Below are 18,620 nucleotides of genomic sequence, written 5' to 3'. Positions count from 1 at the left end.
CTATCCTGGACTCCCTTTGTAGACCGCTCTTCTATATGTACATTTCCAGTTTTCCCAGCACCATTTGTTGAAGTGGGCCTCTTTTTTTCAGTGTATGTTTTGACACTATGGTTGAAAAATCTGGTGACAGTAGGTAGGTACACAGGTCCCTGGTTCCTCTGCTTTGCTCTTTGATCTATATGTCTGCTGTTGTGCTGGTATCCTGTTGGTTTGGGTCCTAGATGCTATTTATTCTTAGTTGATATACACAACATTGATAAAATCTCTAACAGCGGAACTGTTAGGACAGGAGATTAACTTATCTTCTTTAATGTAAAAAATAATTAACATTTTAGTGATGTACTTGTGATGTGTTACTGAAGGAGCCACAAAGCTCTGTATGTACTCTTACTCAATCTCTTTAGTTTGGGGACTTTGCCAACAAATATCTGTAAGTGCAGTAGATACAAAACTTAATGTTTGTAACTCTGAACAGAATGTTTGCTTTGCTTTGCCTTTATTTTAGTAACATGATAATTTCTAAGTAGCTAATAGCTTTCATAATCATTTTGTACAAATAAGCTAAAGTGTATTTGGATAGATATTATAATAATATATCCTGTTATGAAGAGAAACAATATGGTGCACATACCATTTTGTCTTGAGGCGCAAAGCCCATGTGATAAAAGATGACAAATCTTTCAACAAAGGAGTCAGCAGAATGCAAGTTTTCCTTAACTTTCCTTTGGATGAATGTGCTTAGGCCGAGCCCGGGGTTTTTTCAGAGGACCATGCTCTAGGAGTGTGATGTCCCAGCCTCCACACTGGTTTTTTAATATGTGTGAATAAAGAAGATATAGTAGGGAACACAAAAATATTGATAAATGAAAGTCTTAACAGTGTTAGTGTTTTAGGAAAAGTCACTACCAGAATATTCAGGTTGACTTGGGGACATGTGCCTACACTGTGATTATGAGTGGCGTCAGCTTGCAGAGCTTACAGAGCATTTACAGGGCCAGTATTGTTGTAACCGTTTACTTCTTCGGTTTGTATGCAGTCATCTGTGTACCTCATACACAGAGAGCTTGTTCCAGGTCCCTGACAGATCCCAGAGTTCTGTGTATGAGCAGAGCTGCTATAAAATGACATGCTGTTTGCATTTTCACAGCATCCAGTGTCCTTGGCATCTCTGGCTACCTGAAGGGCCTCCTATAGTGCCTGCTCTTCAGGAGCCATTAGTGTTAATGTTTAGGGCATCATCGAACTGCTCAGTGCATTTCCTGTTAATTCGGGTCCTCTGGTACCTTTGCGTGGTTATTTTAAAGCAAGGTGCTAGAAAAGTTTTTAAGCATTTTCAAGTGTTAAGTTCAGAAAGCTCTGTCTACTTAACTTTTCCCTTCTTACCATTTTCAGGCTTGCTGGAGAAGATACTCCGCCAGAAAACAGTTTCTGAAGTTGAAATACTACTCAGTCATCCTTCAGTCTAGGATAAGAATGAAAATTGCTCTGACATCTTACAAACGATATCTCTGGGCCACAGTTACAGTTCAGAGACGCTGGCGTGCCTGTTTAAGAAGAAAACAGGATCAACAAAGATTTAAAATGCTGAAATCTTCGTCCCTTGTAATCCAGTTTATGTTCAGAAGGTGGAAGCTACGCAAGTTGCAGTTGCAAACCAAAGCCGCAGTAACATTGCAGCGAGCTTTTAGAGATTGGCATCTCAGAAAACAAACACGAGAAAGATCCGCTGTTGTGATACAATCGTGGTATAGAATGCATAGGGAATTGCAGAAATATAATTATATTAGATCATGTATTATAGTCATCCAGAGAAGATTCCGGTGCTTTCAAGCCCAAAAGTTATATAAGAGAAGGAAAGACGCCGTCCTGACTCTCCAGCAACAGTACAGGGCATATCAGAGGCGGAAGCTAGCACGCACTGAGTATTTGCAGAAGCGAGCTGCTGCCATTCGACTGCAGGCTGCATTCAGAGGTATGAAGGCTCGAAATTCATACAGTTTGCAAATCCGAGCTGCCTGTGTTCTGCAGTCCTATTGGAGAATGAGACAGCAAAGAATTCGATTTTTAAGCACTAAAAGGATTATCATCAAGTTGCAAGCACACATAAGAAAACATCAACAACTACAGCGATATAAGAAGATAAAGAAAGCCACTGTCATAATTCAGACTCATTTCCGCGCTTCCATTTCAGCCCGGAAGGCTCTAGCATCTTATCAGAAAACACGCTCTTCAGTCATTGTCCTACAGTCTGCATATAGAAGGATGCAAGCCAGGAAAATGTTTTGTCACACTTTAGCATCTGTTATAAAGATTCAGTCGTATTATCGGGCCTATATATCCAGAAAGAAATTTCAGAGCTTGAGAAATGCAACCATAAAGCTCCAGTCAGTTGTCAAAATGAAACAAACACGTAAGCAGTATTTACAAGTAAGAGCGGCTGCCCTAATTATCCAGCAGTGGTACCGTTCCCAAAAAATGGCTGCTCAAAAGAGAAAAGAATTCACACAGGTGCGGGAATCCTGTATCAAACTGCAAGCATATTTTAGAGGATGCCTGGTCAGAAAGCAGATGAGGTTGCAGAGCAAAGCTGCCATTTCTCTCCAGTCTTACTTCAGAATGAGGAAAGTGAGGCAGCGGTACCTGAAGATGTGCAAGGCGGCTGTAGTCATTCAGGATTTCTACCGTGCCTACAAAGCACAAGTCAGTCAAAGGAAGAACTTCCTGCAGGTCAGAGGAGCAACGGTTTGTTTGCAGGCAGCTTACAGAGGCTACAAAGTACGCCAGCTGATCAAGCTGTGGTCTTCAGCTGCTGTTACCATTCAGAGGGTTTTTAGAGGCTATAGTCAAAGGATGAAATACCAAGCTGTGCTTTGGTCTGTTGTGAACATTCAGAAATGGTACAGGGCACACAAGATTGCCTATGACACGAGAACACAATTTCTAAGGACAAGAATGGCAGTGGTTTCTCTGCAGTCTGCCTTCCGCGGCTGGAGAGTTCGGCGGCAACTCAGGAGGGAACATCAGGCTGCAGTGACGATCCAGGCAACTTTTAGAATGCTCATGGCCCAGAAGCAGTTTAGATTACTAAGAAGAGCTGCAGTGGTCATCCAGCAGCATGCCAAGGCATGGGCTGCAGGAAAGAGGCAGCGCTTGGAGTACACCGAACTCCGTCATGCCACTCTGGTGGTTCAGGCAGCTTGGAAAGGAAGGATGCTGAGAAGACAGATTGCCTGGCAGCACAAATGTGCGGTCCTCATACAGTCGTATTACAGAATGCATATTCAACGCAGGAAGTGGACAGTCATGAGAACAGCTGCTCTTCACATTCAGGTGCATTACAGGGCTTACAAAATTGGAAAAGAACAGCGCTGTTTCTATTTAAAAACAAAAGCAGCTACAGTAATTTTACAGTCAGCTTACCGTGGTATGAAAGTGAGAAAACAAATAAAAGAATGCCACAAAGCAGCAGTCACTATACAGTCTAAATTCCGGGCTTACAACAGCCAAAAGAAGTACACCAGCTATAGAGCTTCGGCTGTCACTATTCAGAGATGGTATCGGAACATTAAAATTACAACCCAGCAGCACCAGGATTATCTTACCTTAAAGAAAACAGCAATTAAAGTTCAAGCTGCTTATAGAGGCATTAGAGGAAGAAGACATGTTCAACGCATGCACGCGGCAGCCACGCTTATTAAAGCCATGTTTAAGATGCATCAGTCGAGAGTAAGATACCGCAGGATGAGAAGAGCAGCTGTTGTCATTCAGGTGCAATACAGAGCCTATTATGTAGGGAAAGCTCAGCGGGACAAGTACCTGAGGACTTTGAATGCTATTAAAACTCTTCAGGCCGGCGTCAGAGGAGCGAGAGTTAGACAGACTGTAAGAAAGATGCACATTGCAGCAACACTCATTCAGTCGTGCTTTAGAAGATACAGACAGCAAACATATTTTCATCAGCTGAGGAAGGTGACAAAAATGATGCAGCAAAGGTACCGAGCAGTGAAAGAAAGAAACATTGCGTTTCAGAGGTACAGTAGACTGAGGCATTCTGTCATCCTCATTCAGGCTGCCTTTAGGGGTCTGAAAACGAGGAGGCATCTACAAGCTATGCATTTGGCTGCTACTCTTATTCAGAGGAGATTCAGAACTCTACTGATGAGAAGAAAGTTCCTCACTCTCAGGAAAACTGTTATTTGGACTCAGAGAAAATACCGTGCAAGTTTTCGCGCAAAGTATTGCCGACAACAGTTACTGTTGGAAAAGGCCGTTACTAAGATCCAGGCGTCCTACAGAGGATGGGTGGTGAGGAGAAGGGTGCAGAGGATGCACAGGGCTGCCGCTGTGGTTCAGGCCACCTTCCGCATGCACAGAGCCTGGGTGAGGTACCAGGGTTTGAAGCGGGCCTCAGTTGTGATCCAAAAGCAATACCACGCGCACAGAGCTGCCAAACTGCAGCGGCAGCTCTTCATCAGACAAAGACGCGCTGCCCTGATCCTTCAGGCTGCCTTTAGGGGGCTGAGAACCAGAAGTCATCTGAAGACTATGCATTCTTCTGCAACCCTTATTCAGAGTAAATTTAGAGCTCTGGTAGTAAGGAGGAGATTCCTTGCTCTCAGAAAGGCAGCTATATTTGTTCAGAGGAAATACCGAGCCACCATTTACACCAAGCAAAAATCGCACCAATTCTTGCAGTTACGAAAGGCAGCCATTACAATACAGGCATCTTATCGAAGACTGATGGTAAAAAGGAAGTTACAAGCAATGCACAGGGCTGCAGTTCTCATCCAGGCTACTTTTAGAATGCACAGAACATATGTTAGATTTCACACTTGGAAACGTGCCTCGATTGTAATTCAGCAGCATTATCGAACATATAGAACTATAAAACTACACAGAGAAAAACTTACCAGACAGTGGGATCGTGCTGGGCTCATTCAGGAAGCATGCGAAGGAATCAAAGCTAGCGAGCTTTTAAAGGAACGACACAGTGCTGCCGTCACAATACAAAGCACATACAGGATGCATAGGCAGCATCGTTACTACCTGCAGCTTCGGTGGGCAGCAAAAGTAATACAAGGAAAATACAGAGAAAAGAAAAAGAGACAGCAAGCTCTTTTGCCCAATTCGTGTAAGGAAGAAACAGCTCTTCTTCAGATGCATTTTCAGGATTTGAACAGCAGGATGCAGCAGCAGCATGAAGCTGCCATAACTATACAGAAGCATTTTAGAGCTTTTAATGCAAGGAGGCACATGGAGCCTGACAGAGGCTTCCAGGTACGTAACGCGCCACAGATGCACCCGCTGCCACACTAGAGCCACTGCCAAACGGGTGAGCAAAGAAATATATTTTTGTTGTCGTGGTGGTATAGCATTATTATAGATAGATTTAGAAAGGAAATAAAAAGTTAGCAGTTCAGCAGACACGCCCTCCATGGCCATAGGGAGCAGTTGCATGGGCATTGAGATGGTAATGCCCTCAGTGTGGGGCACCAGACTGTAGTGTCTCCCAGGTGTCCAGCAGATGTCCCTAAGGCAGCTCACACTGCAGGTCAGAAGACCAGTGAGGACTTTACAGTTGTTCGTTTTATCACGTTCTGATAACTGAACCTGTGGAAGGAACACGGGGCCCAAGGCTTGGATTTGGAGATCATAAGAATTCAAGAACCCATGAGCAAGATGTACATGACCCTAAGAAAGAAAACTAAGAAACTTGGCATCAACAAGCCAAGGCCTGGGGGAGAACAGGAAGTCTGCTCACGTTCTGGAGGCTACGACTCAGAGGTGCCCTAGGTTTTAGGATCGCATCAGCTACGTGACAGAAAAACCACACTAATCTCAGGAAAAGTCAATTGAATTATATTTTATGCAAGTAGGGGTTTTAGGAAGCATTTTATTTCACAAGATCTTTATAAACATTAACTGTGATAGTCCTTGTACCATTTGAACTGTATAGCAAGAGTTATTTAATTTCTGTGGTACATAGTTTTTGCATTTTGTTACTATGAGGAACAATCTTTTTTTTTTTTAATTAAATAAGTTATAGATGTCACTATCATAGACTTGCCAAAATGAAAAAAATCTGGCTGTCCTTTCAAAATCCTTCTTCAGGCAGATGAGATAGTGACAAATGAGTGAGGGGAAGGAGCGAGCTGTTGCTCTTTCTGTCCCGAAAGTAGGATTTCCCTTTGTTCTGTTCTGGGTGTACCAAGGACAGTGCGGGTTTCTCTGGCTTCCAACAAATCATTCAGAGCTTACAGTTTTGAACTTCCGGTTGTCAGCCTTGCAGTGTGTGTGGACATGTGTATATTATACATCCACTGCTACAATAACCACTGTTATCAGACACTTTCTGTGTGTCAGTCTGGTGGAGCAGAAACCAACTTGATTTCTGCAATTGATGTTTTGTTTCCATTAGTTGCATACTAACTTTTTATATATGTATTTAATGTAATAATATTTACATAGGGTCTTTCTAGTTTACAGTCTTAGACCATTATTATATACTTATTATATTTATATGCTTGATATAGGCTGCAACCAAAGCAGAAGCTGCCTGCAGGATTCAAGCTTGGTATAGGTGTTGGAGAGCACGCAAGGGGTACATAGCTTTATTAAAAGCTGTTAAAATTACTCAAGGTTACTTCTGTGCCAAGCTGGAGAGAAGGAGGTAATGTATTACAATCCTGTAGAAGGTAGTGGGTAAAGTAACACTGCTTACTTTCTTTTAAATAAGTGTTATGTTCAGTTTATATGGTTTAAAAAGTGTGTATGTGTGTCCGTGTATTCGTTCTCCATTAATGACACAAGATATTATCTCTTGGGCTTAGGTTTTTTTTTTTTTATGGAATGTATAACTTTGATAATATAATTTAGTAAGAAGTATTTATGATTCAAATCTAAAGTAATGAATGTAAGGGCAAAAGGCTGGAAAGTAAAGAACTGGTCTAGTATTGATTTCCACTTTAGCTACTGGTGACAACTGTTAATTTTTTTTTCCACGTGAGTTTGTAGTATTTATTTTCAGTCAACAAATGAATTCGACTTCGTCTTCAGTTTAACTTAATAAATTTATCAAAATACCTTTTGCATGCTAATATCAGGTAATTAATTACCCATGGTGCTATTCTTCAGAAGAGGAAAATCAAGGTCCTTTACCAATATGAGTTGAGTAACAGTGGTTCTCAACCTGTGAAGCTTAATTTTTTGTGGATAGTCTATGTGTGAGTGACAGTGAGAGGCAGAGGTTATCTTTGGGGACAGGGTCTTTCACTGAACTTCCCAGTTAGCTAGAATGACTACCCAGTGAGCTCTGGGCCTGTCTGTCTGGGCCTCTGCTTTCGCTGGCTTTTCCATGGGCACCCAGGATCTGAACTGAGGTCCTCATGTTTGCACAGCAAACCCTTGGCTGACTGAGGAGTCTGTTTTGTTTTTGTTGTACTGTGTGTCATTTTCCGTCTGCTCTGTCCTTAATGATGAAGAGCCTGGTCATCAACCTGTCCTCACAGAATCCACCTTCCTATTCCTATTTAGTTTCCTTTTCAAAAATACTCATAAAATTTTACTAGCTATCCTTTTTCTCTTTTTAATGCCATACTGTAAGAATTTTTCTTTAATTAGTATTAATGAGCTACCGAATCAGTAACTGCCTCAAATTCACTAAAGGGGACTACAGAGGCGGAGGAGCTCCTTGAATCCATGTGTAGGCATGGCTTCCCATCAGTGGAGGCATATGCCTGTACCAAAATGGTGAGCTTTTCTCCTTGATGCTCAGCCTTACGTGCTAGGAATCATGGTGCTAGGGACAAGCTGGTCATTATTCAATATGAAGTTCGTGTCGTAGAACAGGTCTTTTTCTTCTGGTGTGCATTCCTTTCTCCTTTGGTGGTTTTATTTTAGTCACCACCTACGTCATCCAGGATTCTTCCTCTTCTTAATAAAACATTTAAAGACTCTTGTTCAAAATTCTTTGTCCCACTAGATCTCAAAGCATATATTTTATGCAACAGAAGATTGGTAATTGCAAGACTGGCTTTCGCTGTGTGTGTGTGTGTGTGTGTGTGTGTGTGTGTGTGTGTGTGTGAGAGAGAGAGAGAGAGAGAGAGAGAGAGAGAGAGAGAGAATCTGACTGCTCAAACTGTAGTACAAAGTATACTTTCTCATTTTACATCAACACCTTTCTAATATCTTCTTTCTCCTCCATATTGTGAGACAACACTGACTAGATTAAACGATTTAAACTTACTTTCTAATCCACTTATCAGGTTCTTGAAGATGAGGGCGTCAGCAACTATAATTCAAAGGAGATGGAGAGCTATACTCTCTGCAAGAGTAGTTCATGAGACTTTGATTTTAAAAGTAAGTGTAAGTAAAAGTCAATTCATTTACACAGACCCACATCAGGAAATAATACATAAAGAATGTTAAAGATTGAACTGTGCATTTGTTTTACACACATCTGGCTTAGTCCATTGAAATTACATTCACTCACAAAAATATGATTTTGTTAGTATGTTGTTTATAAGGGATTCTCTGTGTGTGTGTGTTTGCTAAATAAAATAGTCTCAAGCTCAAATTTTCATGATCGCTGTGAAAATGTGTGTTTGTAGAAAGTAAAGAAATATTTTTGTCAAAGCTAAATATTTCATAACATGCTTTCTGAGTCATTCACATAATATCAGAGTAACTATAATGCCCATGGCCTGTTATTAAATATAGCTGATAAATAATTGCTATGTATCACAATTAGAATTTTTCATATGTGAATTATGTTCATATAATATTCATTCTAGCTACCTAAGCACAGTTGTTTTTACTCTGAGTACTGGCACTTAATATATGCCAGGTAGGCACTGGATAATAAACTTAACATGGGAGTTGCTATTGCTGGAGTTGTGGAAGGTTGGAAGCCACCACGTCAGTGCTAGGAACTGAACCCAGATCCTCTGTAGGGGCAGCAAGTGCTCTTAACTACTCAGCCATTTCCCACCTTGTAGCTTAAAGCTACAAACAGCTTTTGCTATGGTTAATGTCTAAAGGGTACTGTGCATTTCACACTGTAGCTTGTGCTTTGATCCCATGTGTCTGTCCTGTAATAGTGTTGTTATTTCCCTCCAGCCACACAGGTGGGAAGAATCAGTACGAAAAGGAGAGCACCCGAAAGCTGCTGACCCCTGTGACCCTAGCTTGCACCCTCCTTTTCTGCTATAGATCTGTATGGTTTTAGAAGCAATGCTTTATCACTTTCCCATGTCTGTGAAACTGGACATTCTCAAACTATAAGGAGTATTATTGAGTACAGCATCTCCCGTGACAGTGAGAAATCCAAGAACTTCTCAGAGGTTGAAGGCTTATTCCTACCTATTAATGTTACTTGCACCTTCTTCCTTATAGAGACATCAAGCTGCTTGTTTGATACAAGCCCGTTTCAGAGGCTATAAGGGAAGGCAGACCTTTCTACAGCAGAGAGCCGCTGTTTTAATCATACAGAGATGGGTGCGAGCCGTGGTGGCTGGGAAGCGTGAAAGGATAAAATATATCAAATATAAAAAGTCTACAGTTGTTTTACAAGCATTGGTGCGTGGCTGGTTAGTAAGGAAAAGAGTAAGTATTTTAGAGTACCGTTAAAGTATTGGATGTTAAGTGGTGACGATTTTGAATCTTGGCGAATGCTATCAAAATAAGTAGAATCGTTAACTATTGGAGTCATCTTAACAAGATCTTGGTTGTTGTTGTTATTCTATGATGCAGTTTCTTCCCACAGATAGTCACCCTGGAGATACAAAATGATTTTTGATTTTTGTTTGTTTGTTTGTTTGATTTTTAGTGCAGTAACACTTAGCAAAAGAAGTGGCAAGAGTGTGGAGGCTTGGTGTGTGGAAGAGGCCAGTTGTCACACTAGCAGCCTTTCGCTGCTCTCCAGCAACTCTAGGAACTACTATTCCTGTGGTCGCCACGTCCTCACCAAGAAAGGATTTTTTTGTTTGTTTGTTTTTAGAAAGGCCATGACTGTGGGGCTAAGAATATGTGAACTGGCATAGGCAAAAGTAATTAGATTTGGGATTTAAAAGTAGAGGTCTTGTCATCACTAAATCTCAGTTGGAAAGCTAAAGCCCCGAGGTCACCACGAAGAGCTTTCACTCCCGCTCAACTTGTGCTGCAGTTTTGATGCTGGAGAAATGAAATTTGTCAGCTTTCATATTCTGCATCATAACTTCTCTGCTTAGAATTCTGTAATCTTTACAAACCTTCTACTGCCTCTCCCGAGAACTATGGATATGCCTTAAAAGCTGTCTTTGGATACACTTCTTAACCTAAGTGCTGTTTCTTTTTAGCAAAGTACCCAAAATTCTGCTTTTGTATCTTGTTATATATAAGTTATTTTATTAGGATTATTATAAGGAATTATAATTACATTGAATTAAAATGCCAATAACTATTAATTAACATTTAATATTCCCTTTAATATAATTTTATATGCCTTTACAAAAAAAATAATTTTTATCTGTTTATTTTCTACTTTAAAAAGTTCTTTTTTTTTTTTTTCCTGTTCTCCTAACTGGGCTGCCTTATCTGGCTTCAGTGGGAGAGGATGTGACTAGTCCTACAGCGACTAGATGTGCTAGGGTGGATTGGTACCCATGGGGGACCTCCCCCTTCTCTGTGGAGGAGAGTGTTGGCGGGGGGGGGGGGGGGGGGAGACTAGGAAGAGAGGAAGGGTGCTGCGATCAGGATGTAAAGTGAATAAATACATAAATTAATTTTTAAAAGTTCATTTTATTTATTTCTGCCTATTTTTTTTTTCCTATGGAAATTTTTTCTTTATGTGTGCTTTAGGTTTCAGAACAGAAAGCCAAAATTCGACTTCTCCACTTCACAGCAGCTGCATACTGTCACATGTGTGCTCTTAGAATCCAGCGCGCATACAGGCTCCACATGGCAATGAAGAACGCTAATATGCATGTTGATTCAGTCATCTCTGTTCAGGTTAGCTTGTCCTCTGCCTTCAGACAAAAGATTTTTTTTAATGTTAGGGGTGTGGTGGCGCACACCTGTAATCCCAGTGCTATGGAGGCAGAAGCAGGCAGATTCCTGTGAGTTCAAGGCTAGCCTAGTCTACAGAGCGAGTTCCTGGATAGCCAAAGCTACACAGAGAAACCCTCTCTCAGAAAAAAAAAAAAAACAAGACTATTTTTTATGTTACTCATTTTTAGATGTACTTATATAAGGTCACAGACTGTGTAGACTGTAGATGCTCGCTCATAGGATGAGTTAGTTAGGTCAGGAATTGGTCAATGTTTTGTGTGTTATAAATATGAGTGCTTATCCACTGATGTAATTGTACTCTTCCACATCCCCACCCTGTAGCTACCTGTTTCTCTATATCCTTGTCCAACAGTGGCCATGACACACATTCTGATTTTGCCACTCCAATGAGTGGGAATGGAATTATATCTTTGTTTAGGATTTACTTGTTTGCTGTCATTTCTAGTTTTTCCCGTATTTATTAGTCATTTCAATTCTTACCTGTGTATTATTTACTATTTAAAGTGTTTTTATGTACTTAGCTAATTTTTTATTTGATATCTATACTGTAATTTATAGTAGTTATGCAGGGGAAATTTTTCCTTTTGTATACACTAACACATAAAATACTATGGTAGAAAACAACTTGCAAAATTCTGTATAGTTGGATAGGATTCATATACATCATCAACTGCGCCCACATATATCCAACAAGAACTTGGAAGGATTTGCTCCAAGTGGAATAGGAAAATGATGCCACAGAATAGGGTAGAGGGTCAAAAGACATATCATATCAATATTTTTTAATATTCCCATGTAAATGGGTATACACAAATGTATGTTTATAAATATATAAACATATGCACATCTATATATATTTATTAACTCTTCTTCTGAAGTAAAAGTGAAAACCCTTCATGTTTTGAATAGCGGTGGTTTCGAAGAAGATTACAACAAAAGAGGCTTATTGAACAGCATCAGAAAACCATAAAAGCTGAACGTGAAATTCAAGACTGTGAGCTCCGCCAGAACAGGGCCGCATCTGTGATACAGAAGGCAGTGCGCCACTTTCTTCTTTGCAGAAGACAGAAAAAAATCAACAGCAGTGCCACTAGAATTCAGGTAAATTAAGTATAATCTGAGTCGAAGTTCAGTTGAAATATGGGTTCAAAACCTTTCTGGCTGTCATTTTTAAATGACTCTGTTATACCTGTTTATTAAGGCACTATGGAGAAGCTATTCTTGGAGGAAGAAAAATGACCGCACTGAAATTAAAGCTGTCCGACTGAACCTTCAAGCTGTCAGTAGGAACGTTGAGGAGGAAAACAAGCTCTACCGAAGAACTGCGCGTGCGCTTCATCACCTGCTGACGTACAAGCACCTGTCTGCCATTCTGGATGCTTTGAAGCACCTGGGTTCGTTTCCTGGCGCAATGCCATCCATGTTCAAGAGTAGGAGTATAGTTCCCCTCTGAATATGGAAAGATTGTGAACTAGTACAGGCAGCGTCTCCTAAAATTTTGTTTTCTTACTGAAAATGCCTTTGTGTATTCATTTGTTTCTTAGAGGTTGTTACTAGGTTATCTCCACTCTGCTGTGAGAACATGGCTGAAAGCGGAGCAATTTCTACAATCTTTGTTGTCATCCGAACCTGTAACCGCAGTGTTCCGTGTATGGAAGTTGTTGGATATGCTGTTCAAGTACTGCTGAACGTAGCAAAGGTAGCTTTCTGTTTTAATAACAAAATATTCATTGTTAAGAATTATGACCCACGCTGGGCATGGTGGCACACGCCTTTCATCCCAGCTCTTAGGGAGGCAGAGTCAGGTGGATCACTGAGTTCGAGGCCAGCCTGGTCTACAAAGGGAGTCCAGGACAGCCAAAGCTACACAGAAAAATCCTGAAAAAAAAAATATGACCCTGCAAATTAAATTTCATGCATGCTCAATATTAAATCAGGATTCTGTCTTAAATTTTATTTATGTTCAACAATCTTTCTGGAAGTAAAAATGTTTAATGTATTAATGTAGCTGTATATGGAAATACTAGTTTTCATATGATTTGATTTGTTTTACTCATAAGATACTATCATTTACTGTCTACATGATTTTTGAGTTATTTAGTTTTTTTCATAATCCTCTATGGCAGTTCCTGTTACATTTTCAGAGAAGATAATAGTAATAGTACTTATTAAAATTAGAGACAGTTGAGGCATTACGAGGAAAGATTTCCTACCTGAGCCATCCCCTGAACCACCTTCCTGTGTTGATGAGAGGCAGAAGATGAGCGCAGACTCCGATGCGGAACTCAGGCTTCTGGCCTCAGAGCTGTCTGATGATGCAGCTCCTTTCGGTGCTCTGCTTCCTGTTTTCCATCTGTAAAATGAATGCCATTACAGGACCAACCTCGGCGTCACTGAGAAGACTGAGTGGTTACACCAGAGGTGCTTCTCCAAGGACACCATGGCACTAGCTAGTGATGTTTGTTATTTTAATATTGTTATCACACACATTTTAATGTGAATCTAATGACATGATTGGACAAATAAGACATTGAAAATGTATCCTAGACTCAGTATTGAAAGTATCATCTTATTTTTACTGTTATCTTGCCCTATGGTAGTCTCAGAAAGTCTTACTGCAAGGCTATTTCAAAGTTCCTTTTTATCTACTTCAAGATTCTCTCTCTCTCTCTCTCTCTCTCTCTCTCCCTCCCTCCCTCCCTCCCTCTCCTCTCCCTTCCTCCCTTGGGCTTTTGACTCTGGTTGACTTTAAAATTCTAAAAGTGGGTGGGAAAAATGATTAAGATGGGGGTGTGTGCATAAGATGGCTTCGGAAATAACAAAACACCATCCTTAAAGTCTCTTGATGCAGATGCTCCAAAAATGTGGCTCTAACCTTATTTTGTTGTTGGACTTTAAAAAAGATGTCTTCCTTGTAAGTTTTAATTCTCTTCTGGTCTCTTTTAAGTATGATAAAACAATCTCAGCCGTTTATGATGCTGAAAACTGTGTGGACACGCTGCTGGAGCTTTTGCATATGTACCGAGAGAAGCCTGGTGACAGAGTGGCTGGGAAGAGTGCCAGCATTTTCACAAGAACTTGCTGTTTATTAGCCGTGCTGTTGAAGACAGAGCATTGCACTTCTGTGAGTAGATCAGCCCCTTTTCCTACACCTTTAATGTATTCAACGTGTATGTTTTCGCCTTAGTTATCACACTAATGTAGAGCTTTATATGTATTCAAACCTTCGTTAGTCAGTGATAGAAATGAATTCACGCAGATGTTTTTCTAACCCTGAAGAACCTGTCTCATGAGTTGTTCGAAGAGCATGTGCTTCTCATCCACATAGCTCTGAACTAGAAAAAGCTAAAATCTGAAGGTAGAATTTATTACATCCATATAAGCAACTCATGAAGAAGAATAACACATCCCAGCATGCTAAGAACAGGTCCAAGTAGCTATGCTGTCCCTAGCCCTACACAGCTGCTGTTACCATGCTTAGACGTCAAGCTTTTCAGTGCTCAGACCATTGAGTCTCTAGTTACAATGGCTGACCTAGAGGAACCATATACTCTGGTCCCTATACTCTGCCTTAGAGTTTATGCCAGAGAACATTTTCAGTGTGAGTTTTGTTTTGTATGTTTGTTGTTGCTGTTTTGGTTTTGGTGTATGTTTTGTTTTCTTCTGTTTTCTTCTGTACTATGGAACCCTGGCGGGTCTAGAACTGATGGTGTAGAGAGGCTTGTGTCACCATGTTCAGCTCTGCCATGCAGCTTTTAATGTCATTCTGACTACTGATAGAAAATGAATCTGGGAGAGCATGTGTGCATAAGGGAGACTATAGGAAGGAAGCAAGTGCAGATGTGCCATGGCATCTCCAAGGAATGGCTTATTACTTGGGCCTGTGTCACTGACAGGAAGACGGTGTCTTTGGAAAAACTCATGAGACTTGCTCTCTGGACATGCTGAGTGGGTTGGCTGAAGTCCTTCCTATCTGTTCCATGTGCAACTTCTTGAGTATATTTTTTCTTAATAACTAACTTGCACATTAAATTAGTTAGTAATTTAAATTAATCTACCTGCTGAATTTAGAGAGCATTGCTCCTGATTCTTAGAAGCTAAAAAGCATGGTATTGATGATTCATGATATGGTTCATCTAGGAGGGAGAAAAATGTTTAATTTTTTAAAAAATGTAATTTTCTCTTCCTTCATTTCTTTCTTTCTTCCTTCCTGCCTTTCTTTCTTTCTTTCTTTTTTAGGATACACAAAGTAGATCAAAAGTCATTGATCGTATTTATCGTCTCTACAAGTTTATAGTTCCTAAGCATAAAGTGAACGCAGACGGGTTATTTGACAGGCTGAAGCAGAATCCCTGCATAGGCTTTTCTTGTAAACCAGAAAGAGCTGTAAAGACCAGAATAGTTTCCAGGTAAGGAGTCAAGCAAATCCATGTTCAGTAGATTCATTTAGTAAGTATTTACCAGGACTGACCAAAATGCTGTTAACATTTGAACAGGAGGAGAACATGGGTGAGTGGAGGAAATCTAAGGACATAATGAAGCATCCTTGCTGTAGCTTTGGGTATTGCCTAGCTACTCAAAAATTCCACGTTAGATTGTGTTAAAAGCATGCTAGGAAGCTGTTATAATTATATGACTTGCCTTCTATATTAAGGTTAAAATACAGCGTTAACAACTGTCAAAATCTCTCTTTGCCAAAATGTCAGCCTCCACTCTCCCCTAATTCTAATGTATTCTTCTAGGCAAGTGCTTTCTAAGGCTTTGTGTTAGGTTTTGTGGACAGCTGTTACAGATTACCAGAAGCTTATTGGATTAAGCACTCAGTTCCTGAAGAATGAAAACTAAAGAAAAAGATATGACAGAATGGCAGGCATTCAAATCGGAGGATTTGTTTTTGGGAAAGCTTGGTAACCTTTGACATGGAAGCAAAACACCAGTAAGCTTTAGAAAGCCAGCTCTGTGGTTGGGCAGGAGAGCCACGGTAGCAGAAGGAATCAGAGTATCACTGGTTTCAGGATCTCTATAGCGCTAAGGCAAGATGCAGGTGACCGTGCTCAGAACCAGTTTCCTGTGTGATGGAGATTCCTTCAGTACCTGTGTGTGCCACATTTGGGCTTATTATCTGTGTCAGATTCTCTAATTATCAAACAGAAAAGAGCAGTCAGATAGGAGTGCACATAGAGATTTCTGTGAGAGGATGCGTGACCCTTCCTCGCCCATTTTCTCAGTCATCAATGATGTGTCTGTGGTTATAAACTCAAACTCAGAGGCACCTGAGGGCGCAGAGACATCTGATAAGCAGGGAATAAAGTTTTCCTCATTATGGAGAGAAAGAAGCAGTATGCTAGGCAATTTCAAATGCTCCTTTAAAACCTGGGCCCAAGGTGCAAGCCAGATTCTGTGACTTTTAATTACCGGTATTCATCTGTGCAGGAATGGGAAAAAACAAATATTTGTATGCAGTCTTGGAACATAGTTGGATTTTCCAGATGAGTGTTACAGGAGGAGAAATCGAGTTCACTGCATCTTCAAAGAGAATTGCTACCATATTTTTGCTAATTAGGAAAGAGTTCAGGCACTGTATCCTGATGAACTCTATATAGTGTATGCTTAAGGTTTGATGAATTGAAGACCTTGGTGAGGTAGAAAGTATGGTTTAGAGGCATGTGACATGATGGAATCAGAAATGGAGTGTGCAGAATAGACATTTGAGGACGACACTAAGGCTCAGTGGGCATGCTGTTTCTGCCTGTGAGAAAGGACGTTGAATGGTTAAGGAAGTAGAGGAAGAAAGTGTACAAAGGGTAGCCGAAGAGAATGTCTAGGCTGTTAGCTCTTTGGTCACATATGGATGCTGATATTACTAAGAACTAAGAATGGTGGCAAGATATAAGAAAAGATTTAACCAGTTTCACCAAGGATATTAGCTTGAGAGCTTGGTGGATGAACAGAAAAGGCAGTGGTGGAGGCAAACAGCATAAGCTGCACAGAGGCCAGCACTATTTTTTAGAAATAATATATGTTATAGGTAGTAATTAGCTATGATATGAAGCTCATCCACATTTTAATAACTCTTTTTAACAGAAACAGTTCATTAATTCTTTTTTTTTTTTAACAGACTTAAGCCACAGTGGATTTTGAGGCGTGATAATATGGAAGAAATCACAAATTCAGTGCAAGCTATTCAGCTGTTGATGGATACTCTTGGCATTCCTTATTAGTAAATGGAAACATTTTCAGTGTGGGACTATAAAAAAATTACACCAATCATGGATACATGGAGCAGCTTTTACTGTCAGTGTAAACTGTATATGACTTTGTATAAAAATAAAAATGTATATATTACTAGTTACTAAATTGTTTAATATAGTCTTTAATTTTACTATTATTTAAAAAATTTTTGTGATTATAATTTCATTACATTTTCCCTTTTATTTTTTCCCTCCATATCCTTCCATATACCGCTAACTTCTCTTTTTCAAATTTATTGTCTCTCTTTACTAATTACTATGCATGCATATGTGTATTTTTATATGCATGTATATTTCTAAATATAGCATAATAAGTCCCTATAATGTCACTTGCATGTGTGTTTTCAGAGCTGACTGGTTGGCAATATTTCTATGCATGTGAAAGCCTGGTTTGTCATAAGATGACTACAATATTTTTGTCAACTTAAAGTATTTATGTCTTTGACTGTAATCCTGTTTCTAAAGGAAAAATATATTTTTGATTTATACATAAGTTGAGGCACATTTTTAAATCAAATACTGGATGTGTGTGTGTGTGTGTGTGTATACACATATATATATATAAATTTATTCAGATTACGTCCAGATTGTTATCCTCTAGCTTGTATTATCCCACCCTCCTTCCCTCTTCTGCCCTATTCCCCTACTAGGCCTCTGATGGAAGGGGCCCTCCTCCCCCACCATATGACCACAGCCTATCAGGTCTTATCTGGATAGCCTGCACCCCCTTTCTCTGTGTTCCTGCAGGGTCTCCCCACCAAGAGGAAATAATCAAATTGAGAGCACCAGAATTCATTTCAAAGGCAGTCCCTACTTCCCCTACAACCATGGAGAGTGAGCTAATCACTGGCTGTATCTGAACAGGGGGTCTATGTTCCCTGCATGTATTGTCATTGGTGGTGCAACAGTTTGTGCAGCCCCCTGGGTCCAGATCTGTTGGCTTGATGGTTTCCTTGTAGGGCTCCTGTACTTTCTGGGACATTCTATCCCCCAACTCTTCCATACCACTCTCCTAACTCTGCCCAGAGCCCGGCTGTGAGTCCCAGCATCTGTCTGAAAGATGCTCCAGCACACAACAAGGACATTTGCTCATGTGTGTTCATAACAGCCTTAGTCATAATAGCCAGAATCTGGAAACAACCTAGATGTCCCTCAACCAAAGAAGGATAAAGAAACTAGTACATTTACACAATGGAATACTACTCAGCTATTAAAAGCAAGGAAATCTTGAAATTTACAGGCAAATGGATGGACTAGAAAGGATTATCCTCAGGTAACCCAGACCCAGAAAGACATGCATGGTATATATTCATTTATAAGTAG

The 18,620-nt window shown here is 40.2% G+C and overlaps 1 protein-coding gene across 2 annotated transcripts in view; it reads left to right on the top strand.

Moving 5' to 3' along the window:
* The window catches only part of ASPM (assembly factor for spindle microtubules), a 42,809-nt gene extending 25,406 nt beyond the window's left edge, over positions 1 to 17,403 (top strand). Inside the window, exons 18-28 of one of the 2 annotated variants that reach the window (XM_084788384.1) lie at positions 1,393 to 5,277; positions 6,534 to 6,670; positions 8,265 to 8,358; positions 9,394 to 9,603; positions 10,837 to 10,986; positions 11,956 to 12,147; positions 12,248 to 12,440; positions 12,591 to 12,745; positions 13,994 to 14,170; positions 15,286 to 15,455; positions 17,165 to 17,403. In XM_084788384.1, coding sequence (XP_084644510.1) covers positions 1,393 to 5,277; positions 6,534 to 6,670; positions 8,265 to 8,358; positions 9,394 to 9,603; positions 10,837 to 10,986; positions 11,956 to 12,147; positions 12,248 to 12,440; positions 12,591 to 12,745; positions 13,994 to 14,170; positions 15,286 to 15,455; positions 17,165 to 17,267 — 5,466 coding nt within the window. In that variant the 3' untranslated portion in view covers positions 17,268 to 17,403. Of the gene's footprint in view, positions 1 to 1,392; positions 5,278 to 6,533; positions 6,671 to 8,264; positions 8,365 to 9,393; positions 9,604 to 10,836; positions 10,987 to 11,955; positions 12,148 to 12,247; positions 12,441 to 12,590; positions 12,746 to 13,993; positions 14,171 to 15,285; positions 15,456 to 17,164 lie in introns of both variants that reach the window. The other variant, XM_084788383.1, reaches the window with a different exon arrangement.
* Positions 17,404 to 18,620: the final 1,217 nt, after the last annotated feature.

The sequence above is a fragment of the Acomys minous genome (genome assembly GCF_964271855.1).
Source record: "Acomys minous genome assembly, chromosome: 1".
NCBI classification, from domain to species: Eukaryota; Metazoa; Chordata; class Mammalia; order Rodentia; family Muridae; genus Acomys; species Acomys minous.
The sequence above is the reverse complement of the archived record's forward strand: the minus strand, read 5'-3'. Positions and strand labels throughout refer to the sequence as shown.